Source organism: Camellia sinensis, chromosome 13 (assembly GCF_055761805.1).
Source record: "Camellia sinensis isolate YWXY chromosome 13, ASM5576180v1, whole genome shotgun sequence".
NCBI lineage: Eukaryota > Viridiplantae > Streptophyta > Magnoliopsida > Ericales > Theaceae > Camellia > Camellia sinensis.
This window is the reverse complement of record NC_138973.1, coordinates 63,248,168-63,267,099: the sequence shown is the minus strand read 5'-3', so window position 1 is coordinate 63,267,099 and position 18,932 is coordinate 63,248,168. Positions and strand designations below refer to the sequence as shown.

Sequence of the window (18,932 nt, the reverse complement as noted above, 5' to 3'; positions counted from 1 at the left end):
AGTCTGTTGACATGTTGCTTGAGTTATTGAATGAGGCGTTTCCGTTGGGTGTGAAACTCCCGGACTCATATTATAAAGCTCAAAAGGTCACAACAGATTTGGGCTTCACGTATGAGACGTGGGATGCATGTCCCAACAGTTGCATGTTGTTTCGAAACGAGGACGCCAATCTTGATAAATGTGTCATATGCAACAGTTCTAGATGGAAATCAAATGGTGATGGTGGTTCAAATGGTCCTAACACAGGTGGCAAACAAGTAGCTGCAAAACAGATGAGGTATTTTCCTTTAAAGTCAAGGTTGCAGAGGTTGTTTATGTCATCCAAGACGGCCAAGTTAATGAGATGGCATGCAGAGGAACGAACTGATGATGGTGTCTTCAGGCATCCTGCTGACTCCCTTGCATGGAAAGATTTTGACCGTCGAAATATTGACTTTAGTAATGATTGCCGAAGTGTAAGGCTTGGCTTAGCATCTGATGGTTTTAACCCATTCAGGACGATGAACATAGTTCATAGCACTTGGCCTGTTGTGCTCATTCCATACAACTTGCCGCCATGGATGTGCATGAAGCAACCATTTCTAATTTTATCTGTGCTTATTGACGGCCCGAAAGGACCTGGTGACAAGATTGATGTTTATATGCAACCGTTGATTGAGGAGTTGAAAGAACTATGGAATGAGGGTGTGTCAACATTTGATGCATCAACAAATCAAATGTTTCAAATGCATGCAGCTTTACTGTGGACAATTAGTGATTTTCCTGCATACGCAAACTTGTCAGGATGGAGCACTAAAGGAGAATATGCATGTCCTTGTTGCAATAAGGAAACTACATCGTGTTGGTTGAAGCATAGTAGGAAACAATCATACTTGGGTCATCGCAGATTTTTACCTACTGGCCATAAATTCCGGAAGGATAAAGTATCATTTGATGGTAGTCGGGAAGTCAGACTCAAACCAAAATTGTTGTCTGGAACTGAGATGTTGCTACAATTAGAATCTGAGGGTATTTTAACCCAATACAATAGGGATGACCTTAAGGAGAGGCATAGGAGACAGGTAGAGAAGGAGAAAGCTGGACATCGCACCCATAGTTGGAAGAAAAAGAGTATCTTTTATGAATTGCCATATTGGGAGCACAATCTAATAAGACACAACCTCGATGTGATGCATATAGAGAAGAATGTTTGTGACAATGTGTTGTGGACAATATTAGGGGTTGCAGGAAAATCGAAGGATGGTGTTAATGCTCGGCGTGATTTACAAGATATGAATATTAGAAAACCCCTACATTTGCAGTTAAGAGGGTCGAATAAAGCCTATTTACCACCAGCACAATTCACGATGACCAAGGATGAGAAAGATTTGTTCTTGAAAGTGTTGAAGGAAGTAAGAGTTCCCGACGGGTATTCATCCAATATATCACGTCGTGTGCGCTTACATGATAGAAGCATTGGGGGTCTTAAGAGCCACGATAGTCATATTCTGATGCAACAACTTATTCCATTGGCTATTCGCAGATCGTTACCGAAGAATGTAATTGAACCCTTGATTGAATTGAGCAATTTCTTTAGACAATTGTGTTCGAAAGTGAATCGTGCGACGGATTTGCAATATATTAAAGATCGTATCGCTGTAACACTTTGTCATCTAGAGAAAATATTTCCTCCGAGTTTTTTTGATATAATGGAGCACTTGCCTATACATCTAGCTGATGAAGCGTTATTGGGTGGAGCGATTCAGTTTCGATGGATGTATCCAATTGAGAGGTATCTTCTTACTTTGAAGCAATACGTGCGTAATAGAGCTCGTCCTGAAGGATCAATTGCTAAAGGATATCTTATGGAAGAATGCATGAATTTTTGTGCACAATATCTCAGTGATGTGGAAACCAAATCTAGTCGACCCGTGAGGAACTATAGTGGTGCTGATAATTTGGGTCATGCTACTGGTGAAAACACAAGCTTTTATCTTGATAATACTTCTTGGGTACAAGCTCATCGGTACATCTTATGCAATACAAGCGCGGTTCAACCATTCATAAAGTAGGTTAAGTCACTTACTCAATATTTTATTATGTTTTATTGAAATTTCAACTAAAATTTTTGTATGGCTAAAATTTCAATCTACACAGCAAACACCTTGAAGTACTTAAGCTCAAAATGCCTCGTGTCGACGATCATCAACTTCGGCGTGAACATTTTGAAACTTTTCACATTTGGTTCAAGGAACATGTATGTATTTAACTCTATAGATTCTAGTTACTTAAGTCGATCTACATTTTAAATTTTACATTTCGTGTTAAATAGGTCCAAACTTTGCGAAGGACTACTGATGTCATACTTTCTGAAGAGATTATTCTATTGGCAAATGGTCCTCATAACCTGGCAAGGAGGTTCAACGGGTATATACTGAATGGGTTTCGGTATCGAGTAAAGGCCATGGATGATCGTCGAGCCACACAAAATTGTGGTGTAGCTTTGAAGGCAGATACCATAAGTTATGCTAGTCGAAAAGACAAGAATCCTCGTCTGGGGTCTGTGTACTATTATGGACAATTGACAGATATTGTTGAGATTCGATAGTCCAATGAGAAGAAACATGTGTTGTTTAAGTGTGATTGGATTGACAACATTCACGGAAAGAAAGAAGATGTCTTCAATTTTACGTTGGTGAACTTCAATCATTTGTTGTACCGAGATGATCGAATTACCAATGAACCTTTCATCTTGGCGTCCCAAGCAGAGCAAGTTTGGTATGTTGCAGACCCGTTACAACCAGACTGGCAAGTCGTGGTGAAGATGTCTCAAAGAGGTTTATTTGATATGAGTTCAACTGATCCACAAATCGAGCCATACACGAGCCAACAATTGGAAGAAAATATAATGCTTCGTGATGAAGAAGTTGGTTGGGTGAGGGAAGCCGCAGAAGGGGAAACAGTTGATGTTCAAATAGGCTGATATGTAATCAACATTAGTAATTCAATTAAGGCCAAGGTTGTAGTTAATCATCAATTTCTTAATTTACTTTGTCTTTGTAATTGTATTAGTTTAATTCATGTCATATTATAGTTGATGACAAACCATTGTCTATGTTTCTAATGTCAATTAATGTTATATTGCTTGCAGATTATTATGGGAAGGAAGAGGAAGCCTGATCATCCCCGGCGCATGATGTCTGATGTGCTACATAACAGGACATCAGTAGCACCACCATTAGAGGAGGCATCACATCGGGCAGCATCGGAGGGGCCATTAGTGCCACCACCATCTGAGGGGCCATTACCACCGTATCGACCACCATCAGTGGCACCACAGCAGCTACCATGTACTCGGCCTCCACGCCTACCATCGGTGCGTCCACCATCAATGGCACCACAGCAGCTATCATCATCAGCTTATGAGCCATCCGCAGGTATTTAAATTTGCTTTGATTTGCATGAAAATTATTTACACATACATTTATTTATGCTCATTATATATAACTTGTTTATTCTCATTATATTTTGCAGACCCTTCGACTTCTTCACAGCCCACATCAGGTTTATTTGATATGATTTGTATTTACATTTGGTTGTTACCATTGCATATTGTTTATTATTATTGTATATCGCAGGTCATGTTAGTTCTTCATCAACCTCGACTAGGCGTGGTAGAGGATGTGCCAAGGGCATTAAAGAGTGGGGTACTGGTAAAAAGCTGCACATACAATTTGATGGAAATTACTGCCCAATAGGAGATAACGTGGCCAAGTTAACTACTCAACTTGGCATTATTGTCCGGAATGGTAACATTGTTCCTCTTACTTTTGTTGACTGGAACAGTGTGCCTGATGATATTGTTGATGCTATCTGGAAGGATGTGAAGGTAAAAGTATATTTTTGTCCACAAATTCGAATTCCAAATTTGTGTTATACTTAGCCTTAAACTTTGTGTTTTATAGGACAATTTGAATATATGTCCAGAGGAGTACAAGCCAATCTGCATGAAAAACTGCAACAGCATATGGAAGGATCACAAGAACAAGCTTAAGGCTAAGTATTTCAAGCCTAGAAGCTCCGATCCTAATCTGAAGGATGATGTTCCTATGAACGTTGTGCCAAGCCAGTGGGAACAACTTGTAGAGTATTGGCGTACTTCCGATGCTGAGGTATACAATTACGTTATATTTATGATATGTAAACATACAAATCATATTTACATACTTACATTTGTTGAACTTGTTATAGAAAATTGCAAGTAGGAACGCTAAAAATCGGCGAGCTCACGGCATAGCTCATACCACAGGGCGTACTACTTTCTCTCAGATACGGCATGAGGTTTACATTTTATTGTTTTATTTTTCTATATAAATAAACATTGTATATTTGCAAATTATTTGGATTCTAATTTTCATATTTCTAAAAAAAAATGTAGATGACCAGTAAGGGGGAGTCTATTGATAAGATGAATGTTTGGCTTATGACACGTAGAGTAGATGACCCAGAGATTATCCAGACCTTGGTAGTTTCCAAACACCTTTGATTGTATTTAAAGTTTATTTTTTGTGTGTCAACCATTTTAATTTCGTGTATACTTGTGTGTCTTATTCAATACAGGATGAGTTTAATCGTCAACTCTCTATGCTACCTGAGGATGGTCGGACTTTGGAGGCTAGGAATGCCATTTTCCATGAGTTGATAGGTCATGACAGACATGGATATTGTCGCACATACGGGAGAATCGTGCCTCGGAGAGTGGTGTATAAGGATGGTGCTGGGCCATCACAGTCAACACCCCATCCATCGACTATTGATCAGATCACGCAGCAGGTTCGTGCTGAGCTAAGGGATGAGTTGAGGGAGGAGCTGCGAGCAGAGTTCTCTACACATTTGCAGCAGATGAGAGCTGAGATGATGGCCCTTGTGTCACAGGGGGCGAGTGTGGATCCCAACAGACAGGTTCCATATAAACATCACAATTGTTTGATAGTTCAATTTTCACTCAAGATTATGTATGAAATTCGAATATGATTAACACATTATGCACTGACTAACATAGGTTCCTGATGCATCGAGTGGCCACCGGGCATTTAGGGAATCTGCAGAAGACGAGAATCCATATACACCACCGCCAGAAGATCAGGTATAAAATTTATCTTTGCATTCTAAGCTAAAATGTATCTTTGCGTTCTAAACTTGAATTCGAGGCGTTAACGCCCCAAAATCACCAAACGGCGTCGGTTTAGCACAAAACTTGGCACACACGACCGCCTAGGCACGAGAGACTTGTGGGAGAAGACGGGGCTCGAATCGGGTTCCCGGTTTGGGAGTTAGAGTCGGATTTCACTTTAGGCAAACTACTTCTTTAAGAAACTTCTTTTCGAGGCGTTAACGCCCCAAAATCACCAAACGGCGTCGGTTTAGCACGAAACTTGGCACACACGACCGCCTAGGCACGAGAGACTTGTGGGAGAAGACGGGGCTCGAATCGGGTTCCCGGTTTGGGAGTTAGAGCCGTATTTCACTTTAGGCAAATTACTTCCTTAAGAAACTTGAATTTGAGGAGTTAACGCCCCAAAATCACCAAACGGCGTCGGTTTAGCACGAAACTTGGCACACACGACCGCCTAGGCACGAGAGACTTGTGGGAGAAGACGGGGCTCGAATCGGGTTCCCGGTTTGGGAGTTAGAGTCGGATTTCACTTTAGGCAAACTACTTCTTTAAGAAACTTGAATTCGAGGCGTTAACGCCCCAATATCACCAAACGGCGTCGGTTTAGCACGAAACTTGGCACACACGACCGCCTAGGCACGAGAGACTTGTGGGAGAAGACGGGGCTCGAATCGGGTTCCCGGTTTGGGAGTTAGAGTCGGATTTCACTTTAGGCAAACTACTTCTTTAAGAAACTTGAATTCGAGGCGTTAACGCCCCAATATCACCAAACGGCGTCGGTTTAGCACGAAACTTGGCACACACGACCGCCTAGGCACGAGAGACTTGTAGGAGAAGACGGGGCTTGAATCGGTTTCCCGGTTTGGGAGTTAGAGCCGGATTTCACTTTAGGCAAATTACTTCCTTAAGAAACTTGAATTTGAGGAGTTAACGCCCTAAAATCACCAAACGGCGTCGGTTTAGCACGAAACTTGGCACACACGACCGCCTAGGCACGAGAGACTTGTGGGAGAAGACGGGGCTCGAATCGGGTTCCCGGTTTGGGAGTTAGAGTCGGATTTCACTTTAGGCAAACTACTTCTTTAAGAAACTTCTTTTCGAGGCGTTAACGCCCCAAAATCACCAAACGGCGTCGGTTTAGCACGAAACTTGGCACACACGACCGTCTAGGCACGAGAGACTTGTGGGAGAAGACGGGGCTCGAATCGGGTTCCCGGTTTGGGAGTTAGAGTCGGATTTCACTTTAGGCAAACTACTTCTTTAAGAAACTTGAATTCGAGGCGTTAACGCCCCAAAATCACCAAACGGCGTCGGTTTAGCACGAAACTTGGCACACACGACCGCCTAGGCACGAGACACTTGTGGGAGAAGACGGGGCTCGAATCGGGTTCCCGGTTTGGGAGTTAGAGCCGTATTTCACTTTAGGCAAATTACTTCCTTAAGAAACTTGAATTTGAGGAGTTAACGCCCCAAAATCACCAAACGGCGTCGGTTTAGCACGAAACTTGGCACACACGACCGCCTAGGCACGAGAGACTTGTGGGAGAAGACGGGGCTCGCATCGGGTTCCCGGTTTGGGAGTTAGAGTCGGATTTCACTTTAGGCAAACTACTTCTTTAAGAAACTTGAATTCGAGGCGTTATATTTTTCTATAATTAAAATATTAACACATTTTATGGTTTTTAATTATTTTTATCTTGTTTTTTTCAGATCTTTCCGGAGTAGCAGTTGGCTTTTTCTGGAATGCGGGCGTATCAAGATTATGACCAATTTTTGTTTTTGTAACCCACGAACGAATGAAGACGAAAACTTTTGATTTTGATTTATGTTATTTAAATTTGGGAGCAACATTATGTATGTATTATGCGACGTTATGTAGTGGCATAATTTTTATTGTTATGAATTTTTATTTATGTATTGCTATGAATGGAACAAGATTATTAATTTTCATTATTTGTCAATTTTTGTTTATGTACGTATTTATATTATTCTGTAATTTTTCAATTTTTTATACTTATTGTTTATCTAATACAGGTTATTTTAATTTTTTTAATAATTTATCAGCAGGGTTTTTTTTTTTTTTTTTTTTTTTGAGACGGGAGAAGAACCCGTCGCAAAAACCATTAATAGGCTTTTGCGACGGTACCAACACAGTCGCAAAAGCTGTCTTGTTGAATGTAGAGGACACCTTTAGCGACGGTAAACTGTGCCGTCGCCAATACTTATAAGATGCCAGAGCCTTTAACGACGGTAATGTTCCCGTCTCAAAAACTCACTTTTTGCGACGGGAATTACGTGCCGTCGCGAAAAGTGATTTTTTCCCCATTATTTGCGACGGGAAAAATGCCGTCGCAAAAAACATACCTTACCGTCGCAGAAACTAATGGCGACGGTACTTACCGTCGCGAAAGGTCTTTTGCAACCCTATCTGTCGCGACCCCCCCTACCGTCGCAAAAAACCAGATTACCGTCGCAAAAGGTATTAGCGACGGCTTCCGGGAGCATTTGCGACGGCCGCTTACCGTCGCAAAAAACAAATTTTTTTGTAGTGGTTAATAATATTCTATAAGAAATACATGCATTTGGAAAAGAATCTAACCGTTTTATATAATTTAGTATATCAATTGGATTGCTTTCTTGATCAATTTGAAACATTTTCTTTTAAAACTTTCAATTCTTAAAATAACTCTAAACCATCTATATCAGAAAAGTTGTTATGTTTTTAACTTATTTTCTAGAGTAAGACAATATTTTTTTAGACTATCATCATCTAGTGATTTTAATTTTTCAAAATTAAATAAAAAACCAAAAACAATTTCATACAATTGAAATTGTTCAAACCTATTTTGGAATGAAGAAATAGTTTGATATGCTATGTATATAAAATAATTAAAAAAATACTTTGGAGCTTTAATTCTTAAGCTCTAAAACTAGCTCTAATGAGCTGACAGTGGGTCCAATCCATTGTGATGGGTTATTTTGGTCTTGTGCTTTTTTTTCTTTACCATGTCATTAGTGCTCTATTAAAACACTAAAATTAGTACTCTGAATCATTATTGAATAATTAATTCTAAGAGATGTTGGGTTGGGTTTCCCTCCTATGTGGAGGAAGGCCCAAAACATTTAGTAAAACCCATGTGAGTTCCAAAGCCCACATGGAGAGGTTATATTTTTTAAAAGATCTGGCCCATGAGTGTAGGATGACAAACCCTTTCTCTGTAACACAGAAAAAGAGACGTAGCAGCAGCCACCAAAATAGAGAGGAGAAGAGAAATTATGTCCAGCAGTGATCAAACTATCCAATCAACAAGCATCTGTGGTTCGATTGAGCTGAAATTTGGTAGGCGAGTTTACAACTCAAGACTCTAAATTCTGGACGGTGGAGATCAGATTTAGAGTATTCTACTTCTGGTTTTTGGCCCGTGAACAGTACCCATTTTTGGTGAGATTTTTCCTAAACTTTGTATTTTGATCTTTGGTTGCTAAAGAAGCTTATTTGTAAGTTGTTCTTGATTGTTTGCCTCTAGTTCTATCTAGAGAGAACTCTGGTATACCCATTATTTGTTGATAGTGGAGATATTTGGTGGACTACAGTCCCGTGGTTTTTCCTTTCTACATCGGGAAGGTTTTTCACATTAAAAATTTGTTGTCGCCTTGTTGTGTGATTGTTGGATCATCGCTTTCAGATTATTTTCAGAATATATTGTGCTCTATTAAATTGCTTCCTAATAGGTTCACACAAAGAGGGAGAATAAACTACTTCCGCTATTTTTGTGTCGGATTCAGATATTTCGAATTGGCTTTTTGTTTTGTTTTCTCCGAACATAATGGTATCAGAGCCAAGTTCGTATTGTTGTGTCTTGTGTTGAATAATGGAAGCAAATTTAAGTAGAATGGTTACTTTGAATGGTTCTAATTATCACACATGGAAAGGAAAAATGGAAGACCTCCTTTATGTGAAACAATTTCATCTACCTACCGGTGTTTGCTACTGAAAAACCAGAAAATAAATCTGATGAAGAATGGACATTACTACATTGACAAGTGTGTGGGTACATTAGGCAATGAGTGGATGATAATGTTTTGAATCATATTAGTGGAGAGACACATGCATGTACACTCTGGAACAAACTTGAACAATTATATGCTCGGAAGACTGGAAACAATAAAATATTTCTAATCAAGCAATTGATGACCTTGAGATACCAAGATGGAACTCCATTGACAGATCACTTGAACACTTTTCAGGGAGTAATTAATCAGTTGGCTAGAATGGGTATCAAGTTCGACGATGAGGTACAGGGGTTATGCTTGCTTGGTACATTGCCGGACTCTTGGGAGACATTTAGAATGTCATTATCTAACTCGGCCCCAGATGGTGTAATCAATATGGATCTGGCTAAGAGCAGTATTTTAAATGAAGAGATGAGGAGGAAATCACAGGGATGTTCTTCACAGTCAGAGGTTTTCGTTACAGAAAGGAGGGCGAGAAGCAAGAGCAGAGGTCCGAAGAACAGAGATAGAGGTAGAAGCAAGCCCAACAAGTTTGCTAATGTTGAGTGTTATCATTGTGGCATGAAAGGGCACATCAAGAAATAGTGCAGAAAATTGAAGAGAGAGAACAAGGAGAAAGTGATTGAGCATGATGAAAAGGATAATGATCAAGTTGCCACCACTACTTCCGAAGACTTTCTCATTGTTTACGATCAAGATATTATTAACATAGCATGCCATGAGACCAACTGGGTGATTGATAGTGGTGCCTCTATTCATGCTACATCTCGAAAAGATTTCTTTACATCCTACATACCTGGTGACTTTGGTTCGATAAAGATGGGTAATGATGGCTTGGCCAAAATTATTGGTGTTGGGGACGTGCACTTGGAGACGAATAATGACACGAGGTTGGTTCTTAGAGATGTAAAGCATATTCCTGATATCCCTATGAATTTGATTTCTGCAGGTAAACTTGATGATGAAGGGTATTGCAACACTTTCAGTAATGGTCAGTGGAAGCTCACTAGGGGTGCTATGGTTGTGGCTCGAGGCAAGAAACATTCTACTTTGTACGTAATGCAAGCAAGGCTCCCCAAAGAAGTTATTAATGCAGTGGATGATGAGTCTACAGTGGAATTGTGGCATAAAAGGCTCGCACACATGAGTGAGAAAGGCCTGGCAACATTGGCTAAAAAGAATCTTCTGTTTAGAATGAAGAATGCATTGTTGAAAAGGTGTACTCACTGTTTGGCAGGAAAGCAGAATAAAGTTTCCTTCAAGAGTTCCCCTCCTTCAAGAAAGCCAAATGTACTTGATTTGGTATATTCAGATGTTTGTGGTCCTATGAAGACAAGAACACTTGGTGGCTCCCGTTACTTTGTGACCTTCATAGATGATTATTCAAGGAAGTTGTGGGTCTACACTTTAAAAAGCAAAGATCAAGTGTTGGAGACTTTTAAATAGTTCCAAGCCTTAGTTGAGAGACAGACTGGGAAGAAGCTCAGGTGCATCATAACAGATAATGGGGGAGAGTATTATGGTCCTTTTGATGATTATTGCAGACAACAGGGTATTCGACATCAAAAGACACCCTCGAAGACTCCTCAGTTGAATGGTTTAGCTGAAAGGATGAACAGAACACTGGTTGAAAGAGTTAGATGCTTACTTTCACATGCACGGTTGCCAAGATCCTTTTGGGGTGAGGCTTTGAGCACAGTTGTACATGTTCTTAATCTCACACCATGTGTTCCTCTTCAGTTTGATGTACCAGACAGAGTTTGGACTGGTAAGGATGTTTCCTATGATCACCTACGTGTCTTTGGATGTAAAGCATTTGTTCATATTCCCAAAGATGAGAGGTCTAAGCTCGATATGAAGACCCGACAGTGCATTTTTCTAGGCTATGGCTTAGATGAGTTTGGCTATAGGTTATATGATCCAGTTGACAAGAAACTAGTGAGAAGCCAAGATGTTGTGTTTATTGAAGATCAAACTATACAAGATATTGAAAAAGCAGAGAACACAATGTCCTAGCATTGTGATGGTCTAGTTAACTTGGATCCGGTTCCTCTGACAGATTTACCTGCATAGGTTGAACATGATGTTCAAGATGACCAATAAGGTTTAGGTGATGCAAATGATCCCTTACAGGCTGAGACAGGTGATGAGACTCTTGAGCAGTTGGCAACACTAGAGATACCACCAGATGTTCCAACCAGGAGGTCAACTAGAGACCTATATCCTTCCATTTGGTATTCTGCAGATGACTATGTGTTAATGACTGATGGGGGAGAGCCCGAGGGTTATGCAGAAGCCATGGAAGATGATCATAAGCTAGAATGGGCTGATACAATGTAAGATGAGATGCAATCATTGCATGACAATCACACTTTTGAGTTGGTAAAGTTGCCTAAGGGAAAAACAGCTTTAAAGAACAAGTGGGTGTGCAGGGTGAAACATGATGAACTCACTTCATAACCACGATACAAAGCTAGACTAGTTGTTAAAGGGTTCAGTCAGAGAAAATGCATTGATTTTGATGAGATCTTCTCACCAGTTGTAAAAATGTCTTCTATTCGTGTGGTTCTTGGCTTAGCCATTAGTCTAGACTTAGAGATTAAGCAAATGGATGTGAAAACTGCCTTCCTTCATGGTGACTTGGAGGAAGAGATTTATATGGAACAACCAGAGGGTTTTAGGGTGAAAGGAAAAGAGGATTATGTGTGTCAGCTAAAGAAAAGTCTTTATGGTCTAAAGCAGGCACCCAGGCAGTGGTATAAGAAGTTTGAGTCAGTTATGGAGGAGCAAGGCTACATGAAAACTACTTCTGACCATTGTGTATATGTGCAGAAATTCTCTGATGATGATTTTATTATTTTACTGCTCTATGTTGATGACATGTTGATTGTTGGCAGGAATCCTTCAAGAATTGACAAATTGAAGAAGCAAATAAGCAAGTTCTTCGCCATGAAAGACTTGGGGCCAACAAAGCAAATTCTTGGTATTCGAATCTATCGAAACAGAAAAGAGAAGAAGTTGTACATGTCACAAGAGCAGTACATTGAAAAAGTGCTTGAAAGATTCAATATGAACAATGCTAAAGTGGTTAGCTCACCTCTTGCTACTCATTTTAAGTTAAGCACTAATCAAAGCCCTTCTACAAATAAAGAGAATGAAGATATGGAAAGAGTTCCATATGCCTCAGATGTAGGAAGCTTAATGTATGCAATGGTCTGCACAAGGCCAGATATAGCTCATTCAGTTAGTATGGTTAGTCGATTTCTTTCAAATCCAGGAAGAGAGCATTGGAATGCAGTAAAGTAGATAATGAGATATCTTAGAGGCACTTCTAGGTTGACACTCAGTTTTGGAAATGGACAACCAATTTTAGTTGGCTACACTGATATAGATATGGTAGGAGATGTGGATACCTGTAAGTCTACTTCGGGTTATTTGATCACTTTCTCAGGTGGGGCTGTTTCTTGGCAGTTGAGGTTGCAAAAATATATTGCACTCTCTACAACAGAGGCAGAGTTTATTGCGGCAACGGAAGCTTGTAAAGAGTTGCTATGGATGAAAAAGTTCTTGACGGAACTTGGTTTCAAACAACAACAACATGTGTTGTTTTGTGATAACCAAAGTGCTATTCACTTGGCTAAGAACTCTACATTCCATTCGAGGTCGAAGCACATCGACATGAGGTACCATTGGATAAGAGAAATTCTTAATCATAAGTTGATGGAACTTGGAAAAATTCATACTGATGATAATGATGCTGATATGTTGACCAAAGCTTTGGTAAGGGAGAATCTTGAGACATGTTGCTCAATTGCTGGGATGGAGAATCCCTCCACCTAGTCGGAAAGGAGGAGATTTGTTGGGTTGGGTTTCCCTCCTATGTGGAGGAAGGCCCAAAACATTTAGTAAAACTCATGTGAGTTCCAAAGCCTACATGGAGAGATTATGTTTTTGAAAAGATCTGGCCCATGAGTGTAGGATGACAAACCCTTTCTCTGTAACACAGAAAAAGAGACGTAGCAGCAGCCACCAAAATAGAGAGGAGAAGAGAAATTCTGTCCAGCAGTGATCAAGCTATCCGATCAACAAGCATCTGTAGTCCGATTGAGCTGAAATTTGGTAGGCGAGTTCATAACTCAAGACTCTAAATTCTGGACGGTGGAGATCAGATTTGGAGTATTCTACTGCTGGTTTTTGGCCCGTGAACAGTACCCATTTTTGGTGAGATTTTTCCTAAACTTTGTATTTTGATCTTTGGTTGCCAAGGAAGCTTATTTGTAAGTTGTTCTTGATTGTTTGCCTCTAGTTCTATCTAGAGAGAACTCTTGTATACCCATTATTTGTTGATAGTAGAGATATTTGGTGGACTACAGTCCCATGGTTTTTCTTTTCCACATTGGGAAGGTTTTCCATGTTAAAAATTTGCTGTCACCTTGTTGTGTGATTGTTGGATCATCGCTTTTAGATTATTTTCAGAATATATTGTGCTCTATTAAATTGCTTCCTAATAGGTTCACACAAAGAGGGAGAATAAACTACTTCCGCTATTTTTGTGTCGGATTCGGATATTTCGAATTGGTTTTTTTTTTTTTTGTTTTCTCCCAACAAGAGATTCTTCAAGAGATTGTGTTGTCTTATCATTAACATATTCATCAAATTGTTTTTTTTTCCTTACAAATCACAATAATTAATTCTAAGAGATTGTTCAAGAGATTGTGTTGTCTTATCATTAACATTTTCATCAAATTGTTTTTTTTTTCTACAAAAATGAAAAACGAAAAGCATGAAACCACAAAATCAAATCACACATCAGACAATGAATCACCCAAAATCAGACTCCTTAACTGTTGGAACAATCTTCTGTATAAATTAAATAACTTGAAACAAATCAAACAAATAAAAATAAATTACTTACATAATTTATTTTACCAAAATGTAAAAGTACAAAAGATCAAGTCGAGTGTGTGACACTCTGTCCTAAAGACAGATTCGCCTCGCTGCGGTGGCGCCTATCTTCCAAGATACAATAATCTTCACAAATTGTATTAGCACTCCAAACAATTTGTACGATGAACAAAACTGGTGTTCTATACTCTCAAAGTATTCCTTAAAAATTAATATGAAGAATTATGCAAAGAAAGAGCAAAATGGCCAGGGAACGGATTTTTTTTATAGATGTTTTCAGGATGCCTTGATTGCTGGAAATGGCCTAGTATATATAGACCCGAACAGGTCTGAAATTCAAACCAAATAGGTAGGTTTTTGAATAAATAGGTGCAACAGATACAATTCAAATTTCGAATAGATAACTGCAAGAGTTTCATATCTGTTCAAAAACTGCTGGGCAGTTTGAATCTGTCTTGGAAAAAACCAAATCTGTTTGGTCTTTTTGAACCTGCTGTACTTGGACCGAAGGAGGAAAGAATTTAGGACAGAAATTGAATTCAAACTTGAATTAATTTCATTTAGAAAAATTAAATGTTAGAACCGACCCGAACCACAACCGCACCTGGCACCGCCGGCCGGTCAGACAGACATAAGTTCTCTTAAGTTTATATACACATATAAGTGTTGCCACCTAGAATTTATATACACACATAAGTTCTCTTAAGTTTCCAATGTGAGATAACCATTTCAAGGAAACTAACATTTTACTTCTTGAATTGTCCATTTCATGAATCCGAAAACGACGTCAACTTCTCATTCACTCATAAACGGTTTTGACGAATCGTCTTCACCGTATGACTTCCCATGCGGCAAAGAACACGTCACCTCTTTAAACCCACCCCAAAAGACGTTTGGGACCCACTCGAATTTGGGTTCAAAGTTGGCCCAAAATAAGCCTATAAAACCATTATTTCCAACCCAAGGCACAGCCACACTACTCCCAAAACACAACTCAGTGTCTCCCACACCAGTCCCCTCTGCCGAACTTCACCCGAACTTCACATATTTTGTGCATTATTTGTGCTAATCTATACACTTTTAAAACGTTTTTAAATTCAAAAATGGGACACGCATACATTTGTCTAGTTTACAATTACAAAATGAAATTGGTATATATATATATATATATGGTGTTAAAACTTTAATAAGTCATAAGTTTATCTTCAATAGTCCGTTGATGAAAATTCTTCACATGGATATTTTTACAAATATATATATATATATGTATATATAAATGTTGTTTTGGCTTTGAATTTTTATTATTTTGCATAAATCATAAAACACATGACCAAAAATTCATGTCATTTAGTCCACATCTTGAGAAAAAGTTCCAATTCTATTGTATTGAAGCATAATTTAATGATATCAAATATATAGTTGCCTTTTCATATATGTTTTCTTAAAATTAGTTACAAAATAAGACAATATGTCTATTTGTTAGAATTCTTTTTAAAATTCCATATTTAATATTAATCTTATTTTAAAGTTTTCAAAAAGATGAATCTAAAAATATCATTTATATTAAAAACATATTTATGTAATTAAAATTAGGGTACACAGACTATAAATCAAAATTTGGATTTCTTTTGTCTAAAGGACCACGCCCGAAACTACGAAGTCCATAAGGACACTTCTGATTTCTATATAACATAAAACCATTTCTCACAAACCCACTTCTCTCTCTCTCTCTCTCTTTCTCTCTCTCTCTCTTCTACGACTCTTATTTTTCGTCTCCTCTCTCTCTCTAATGCTGAAGAGACGAACCAGACGGAGACTAGAGTTGACGATGACAGCGTCGAAGGTCTAGATTGAGTCTGATCTCCTTCTCCATCCTCCTCACCATCACCTCATAACCGCCAATTTGACCCACTGCTCATCATCGCCTCCAACTCTACCGATGTCACCACCTCATTCTAAGACTCTCTCCTACCTCGATCTCTCATTGTCTTTATCTCTCTCTCTCTCTCTCTCTAAGTTCACAATCACTCATTTCCTCTGATCTGTGTGTTTCTTTTTTAAAACCCTAGATCTCCATCCCTCTCGGTCGGCGCCTCAAAGAATCGCAATCGCATGTAAATCTTGTTCCTTTAAAGTTTTAATATAGCGATTTTGGTTTAAGACTCGACTCATTTGATATTCTGGATTCGGATTTTATGGTTTTGTATTGTTGTTCTTGTTTTATTCCTATTTTCTCTACTTGAGTTTGACTTTTGGGATGTGTTGGTTATGTTTGGAATATGTTGGTACCTTGTTTTTCAGAAACCTTGTTGCCCAGAATTTTGCTTCTATGCTCGAGCGCCACTTCTTGCTCTTGAGCTGGCTTTGTAAACTCTCAGTACTTTGCAGGTCTACAAAACTACTAGGACTTGTTATTCTTCGCTTGAGCGAAGCTTCTTATGCTCGAGCGAAGCTTCTTACGCTTGAGCGGTATTGCGCTCGAGCTCCCCTTTTTGCTCTCGAGCGTTGGCCTTCTATTTGTAAAACTATTGAGAGTGTGTATTCTATGCTCGAGCGTCACTGCCTACGCTTGAGCGGTGACGTCTTTTTTATTGTGTCTTGGCGCTCGAGCGTCACTTCTTGCACTCGAATAGACTGTGCGTATATTAGTTCATAAAAATCACTTTTTATATCACTTTTTGATATCTCTTTCTCTCTAAACTTTCTAAAAGTTGAGACCCTCTCTCTCGAAAACTCACATTCTCACTTCTAAAACACTTGGATCCATTGATTTCTCTACCCTATTCCCTTTGTTAAAAAGGTAGAGTTCACCTAGAGTTTCATTTCTATCCAAATAGAGTTGGGTTTTGGCTTCATTCGAGTTTCATCTGCGTTTGTTTCGTCTTCTAGCTTTGAGGTAGGGATTCTCTACACTCTTTTATGATTTTTAACTTAGCTATTTATTTTTATAAAAGAATCTTGTGATTTTGAAGGATTTTGAACAAACCTAGGATTTTGGTTTAAAATCAAAAGCGGGGTTTTCAAATGGATGTATTAAAGATGGTTGTGAGATTGGAAATGGGGGTGAGTTGTGATAAAATTGTTGAATTGATACTTGGAATGGATTTTGGAAGAAAAAATGGATTTTGCCCTAAATGTCCCAAATATTTATTTTGTATAAATAAATAGAATTGATGTTGGAAATGTGAAATTGGATATATACTCATATGGATAGTGAAGTTGGTTATGTATTATTGTTCACATCTTGAAATTGGAATGTTTGTCGGTTTTGGAAATTTTATATCTGTTTAGAAATATCTGCTTTGGGCTATCGGTGGAGGATAACTATGATTATTGTAGAAATTGTATGAGGATTAGGTGAATTGAAACCAAATTTTCATCTATTTGCATTGAGCATTATCATATCTTGATACATTGTACATGTATAATGATTTTGAGAAAAATAGATGAACGTGAAAAAGATGTGTGTATCATCAAATCAAGTTGGCCTGCGTGTCCAGGGTGAAAGTCCCAAAAAATGCGCGTGTACATGGGTACTAGTTCTTGCGGATGAAATATCCGTAAAATGGCAATAGTAGCGCTTGTATAGGCTATGTTTACATGGGTGTCGTTTGACGGTTTCCCGCGGACAAAATATTCGTGAAAGGTTGTACCAATTTGAAATTTCTCCATTGTTTTCTATTGTAAAGGACATAATTTGATAATTGTGATATAAACTGAGCATGACATGGTTTTTGGGAAATAAGTGTAAGACATTTTGGTCATAACCATTGCATATGTATGTCACCCTTATATCTTTATTAAGATTCATATATTGTATTGGATTATTTCTACTAGGCTTTGGCTCACCCTATATGGGGAAAGCCATTTTCAGGTGTTGGTGAGATGCCTTTGCCAAGGCAATAGCTTGGGATGATTGGAACAAAGAGCTTCATTTTGTTTACTTGTTGATATTATTTTATACAAGCCTAGGGCTTTATCTGTATTGGATTTAAATTTATTTTGATGTAACCAAGTACAGTCTTGAAAAATTGTAACCTTTAGGGCATTTCAATTATTTGTTCGACTTTTATTTCATACATTTGTTGCTGACACACGTTATAGATTTATGGTTAGGACTTATGAATGTATATTCGCATGTGTCATCCTTTTGTACAACTGAATCTTATGTAATGGAAGGATATTATACTCTGATTTATATATTTATTATTTATCGTCGTAGATGGTTTATTATATTTATTTCGGAGCGTTACATTTAATCTCAAAGCATTCTGCATTGTGTTTTTCGTATTGTTTACATCTCAAGAATCCAATCAATATTCTGTTTGTTTGGTGAGAAAACGGAAGAAAATGATATTAGTGAGTTGAAGATTTTGATTTTTTATTATGTTTATGATATGATTTTGGAATGATTCCTGAACTTAGCTGAAGATTGAATGGGGTGTAAATTTGGCCCGGCCGGCCCGGCCCATGTCGCGCCTTGTGGGCTCCTGCCAAAATTCGAGCCAGGCCAGGCCAGCCCACGGGTTAGAAAATTAGGTCTAGGGGTATTCGGACCTTGTACAGGTTGGCCAGTTGGTCTGGGCTCGGGCTTGGGCAGGCCTGAACATTTTTTGTTGTTTTTTTTAATTTTTTTTACTAAAATTTTATTATTTTTCACTAAAAAAGATACTGGGCCTCGGGCTGGCTGGGCCTTGAGTAGGCCTTAAGTGAGCCAATGCATTGGGTTTTAAAAATGATGGCCCAGGCCTAGGCCCAAGGTCTCGGATTGGGCTCGGGCCTAGACCTAAATGGGCCAAGCTCATCTTGTCCACGGGCTGCAGGCCATTTTTACATAATAGGGCATAGTTGAATGAAG

General features: G+C 38.8%; 1 protein-coding gene across 2 annotated transcripts; it reads left to right on the top strand.

Annotated features, from left to right (window-relative positions):
- The first annotated feature begins 2,859 nt into the window (after positions 1–2,859).
- On the top strand, positions 2,860–6,979 carry LOC145805838 (uncharacterized). Of its 2 annotated transcripts, XM_082901055.1 has the most exons (9): positions 2,860–2,998; positions 3,131–3,416; positions 3,514–3,543; positions 3,618–3,868; positions 3,945–4,151; positions 4,231–4,320; positions 4,600–4,941; positions 5,042–5,125; positions 6,866–6,979. In XM_082901055.1, the coding sequence occupies exons 2-9, from the start codon at positions 3,137–3,139 to the stop codon at positions 6,878–6,880; spliced, it is 1,299 nt and encodes a 432-aa protein (XP_082757181.1). In that variant the 5' UTR covers positions 2,860–2,998; positions 3,131–3,136; the 3' UTR covers positions 6,881–6,979. The 2 variants fall into 2 exon arrangements, with proteins under 2 accessions (XP_082757181.1, XP_082757180.1); XM_082901054.1 differs by having other exon boundaries at positions 2,996–3,416.
- Positions 6,980–18,932: the final 11,953 nt, after the last annotated feature.

Bases quoted from the DNA above. Each gene is read 5' to 3' on its own strand.
- LOC145805838 (XM_082901054.1), top strand. From the start codon at position 3,113: ATGTTATATTGCTTGCAGATTATTATGGGAAGGAAGAGGAAGCCTGAT. The intron at 4,321-4,599 runs GTTTACATTTTA...TATTCAATACAG, and splicing joins TCTCTCAGATACGGCATGAG to GATGAGTTTAATCGTCAACT. The intron at 4,942-5,041 runs GTTCCATATAAA...TGACTAACATAG, and splicing joins GTGTGGATCCCAACAGACAG to GTTCCTGATGCATCGAGTGG.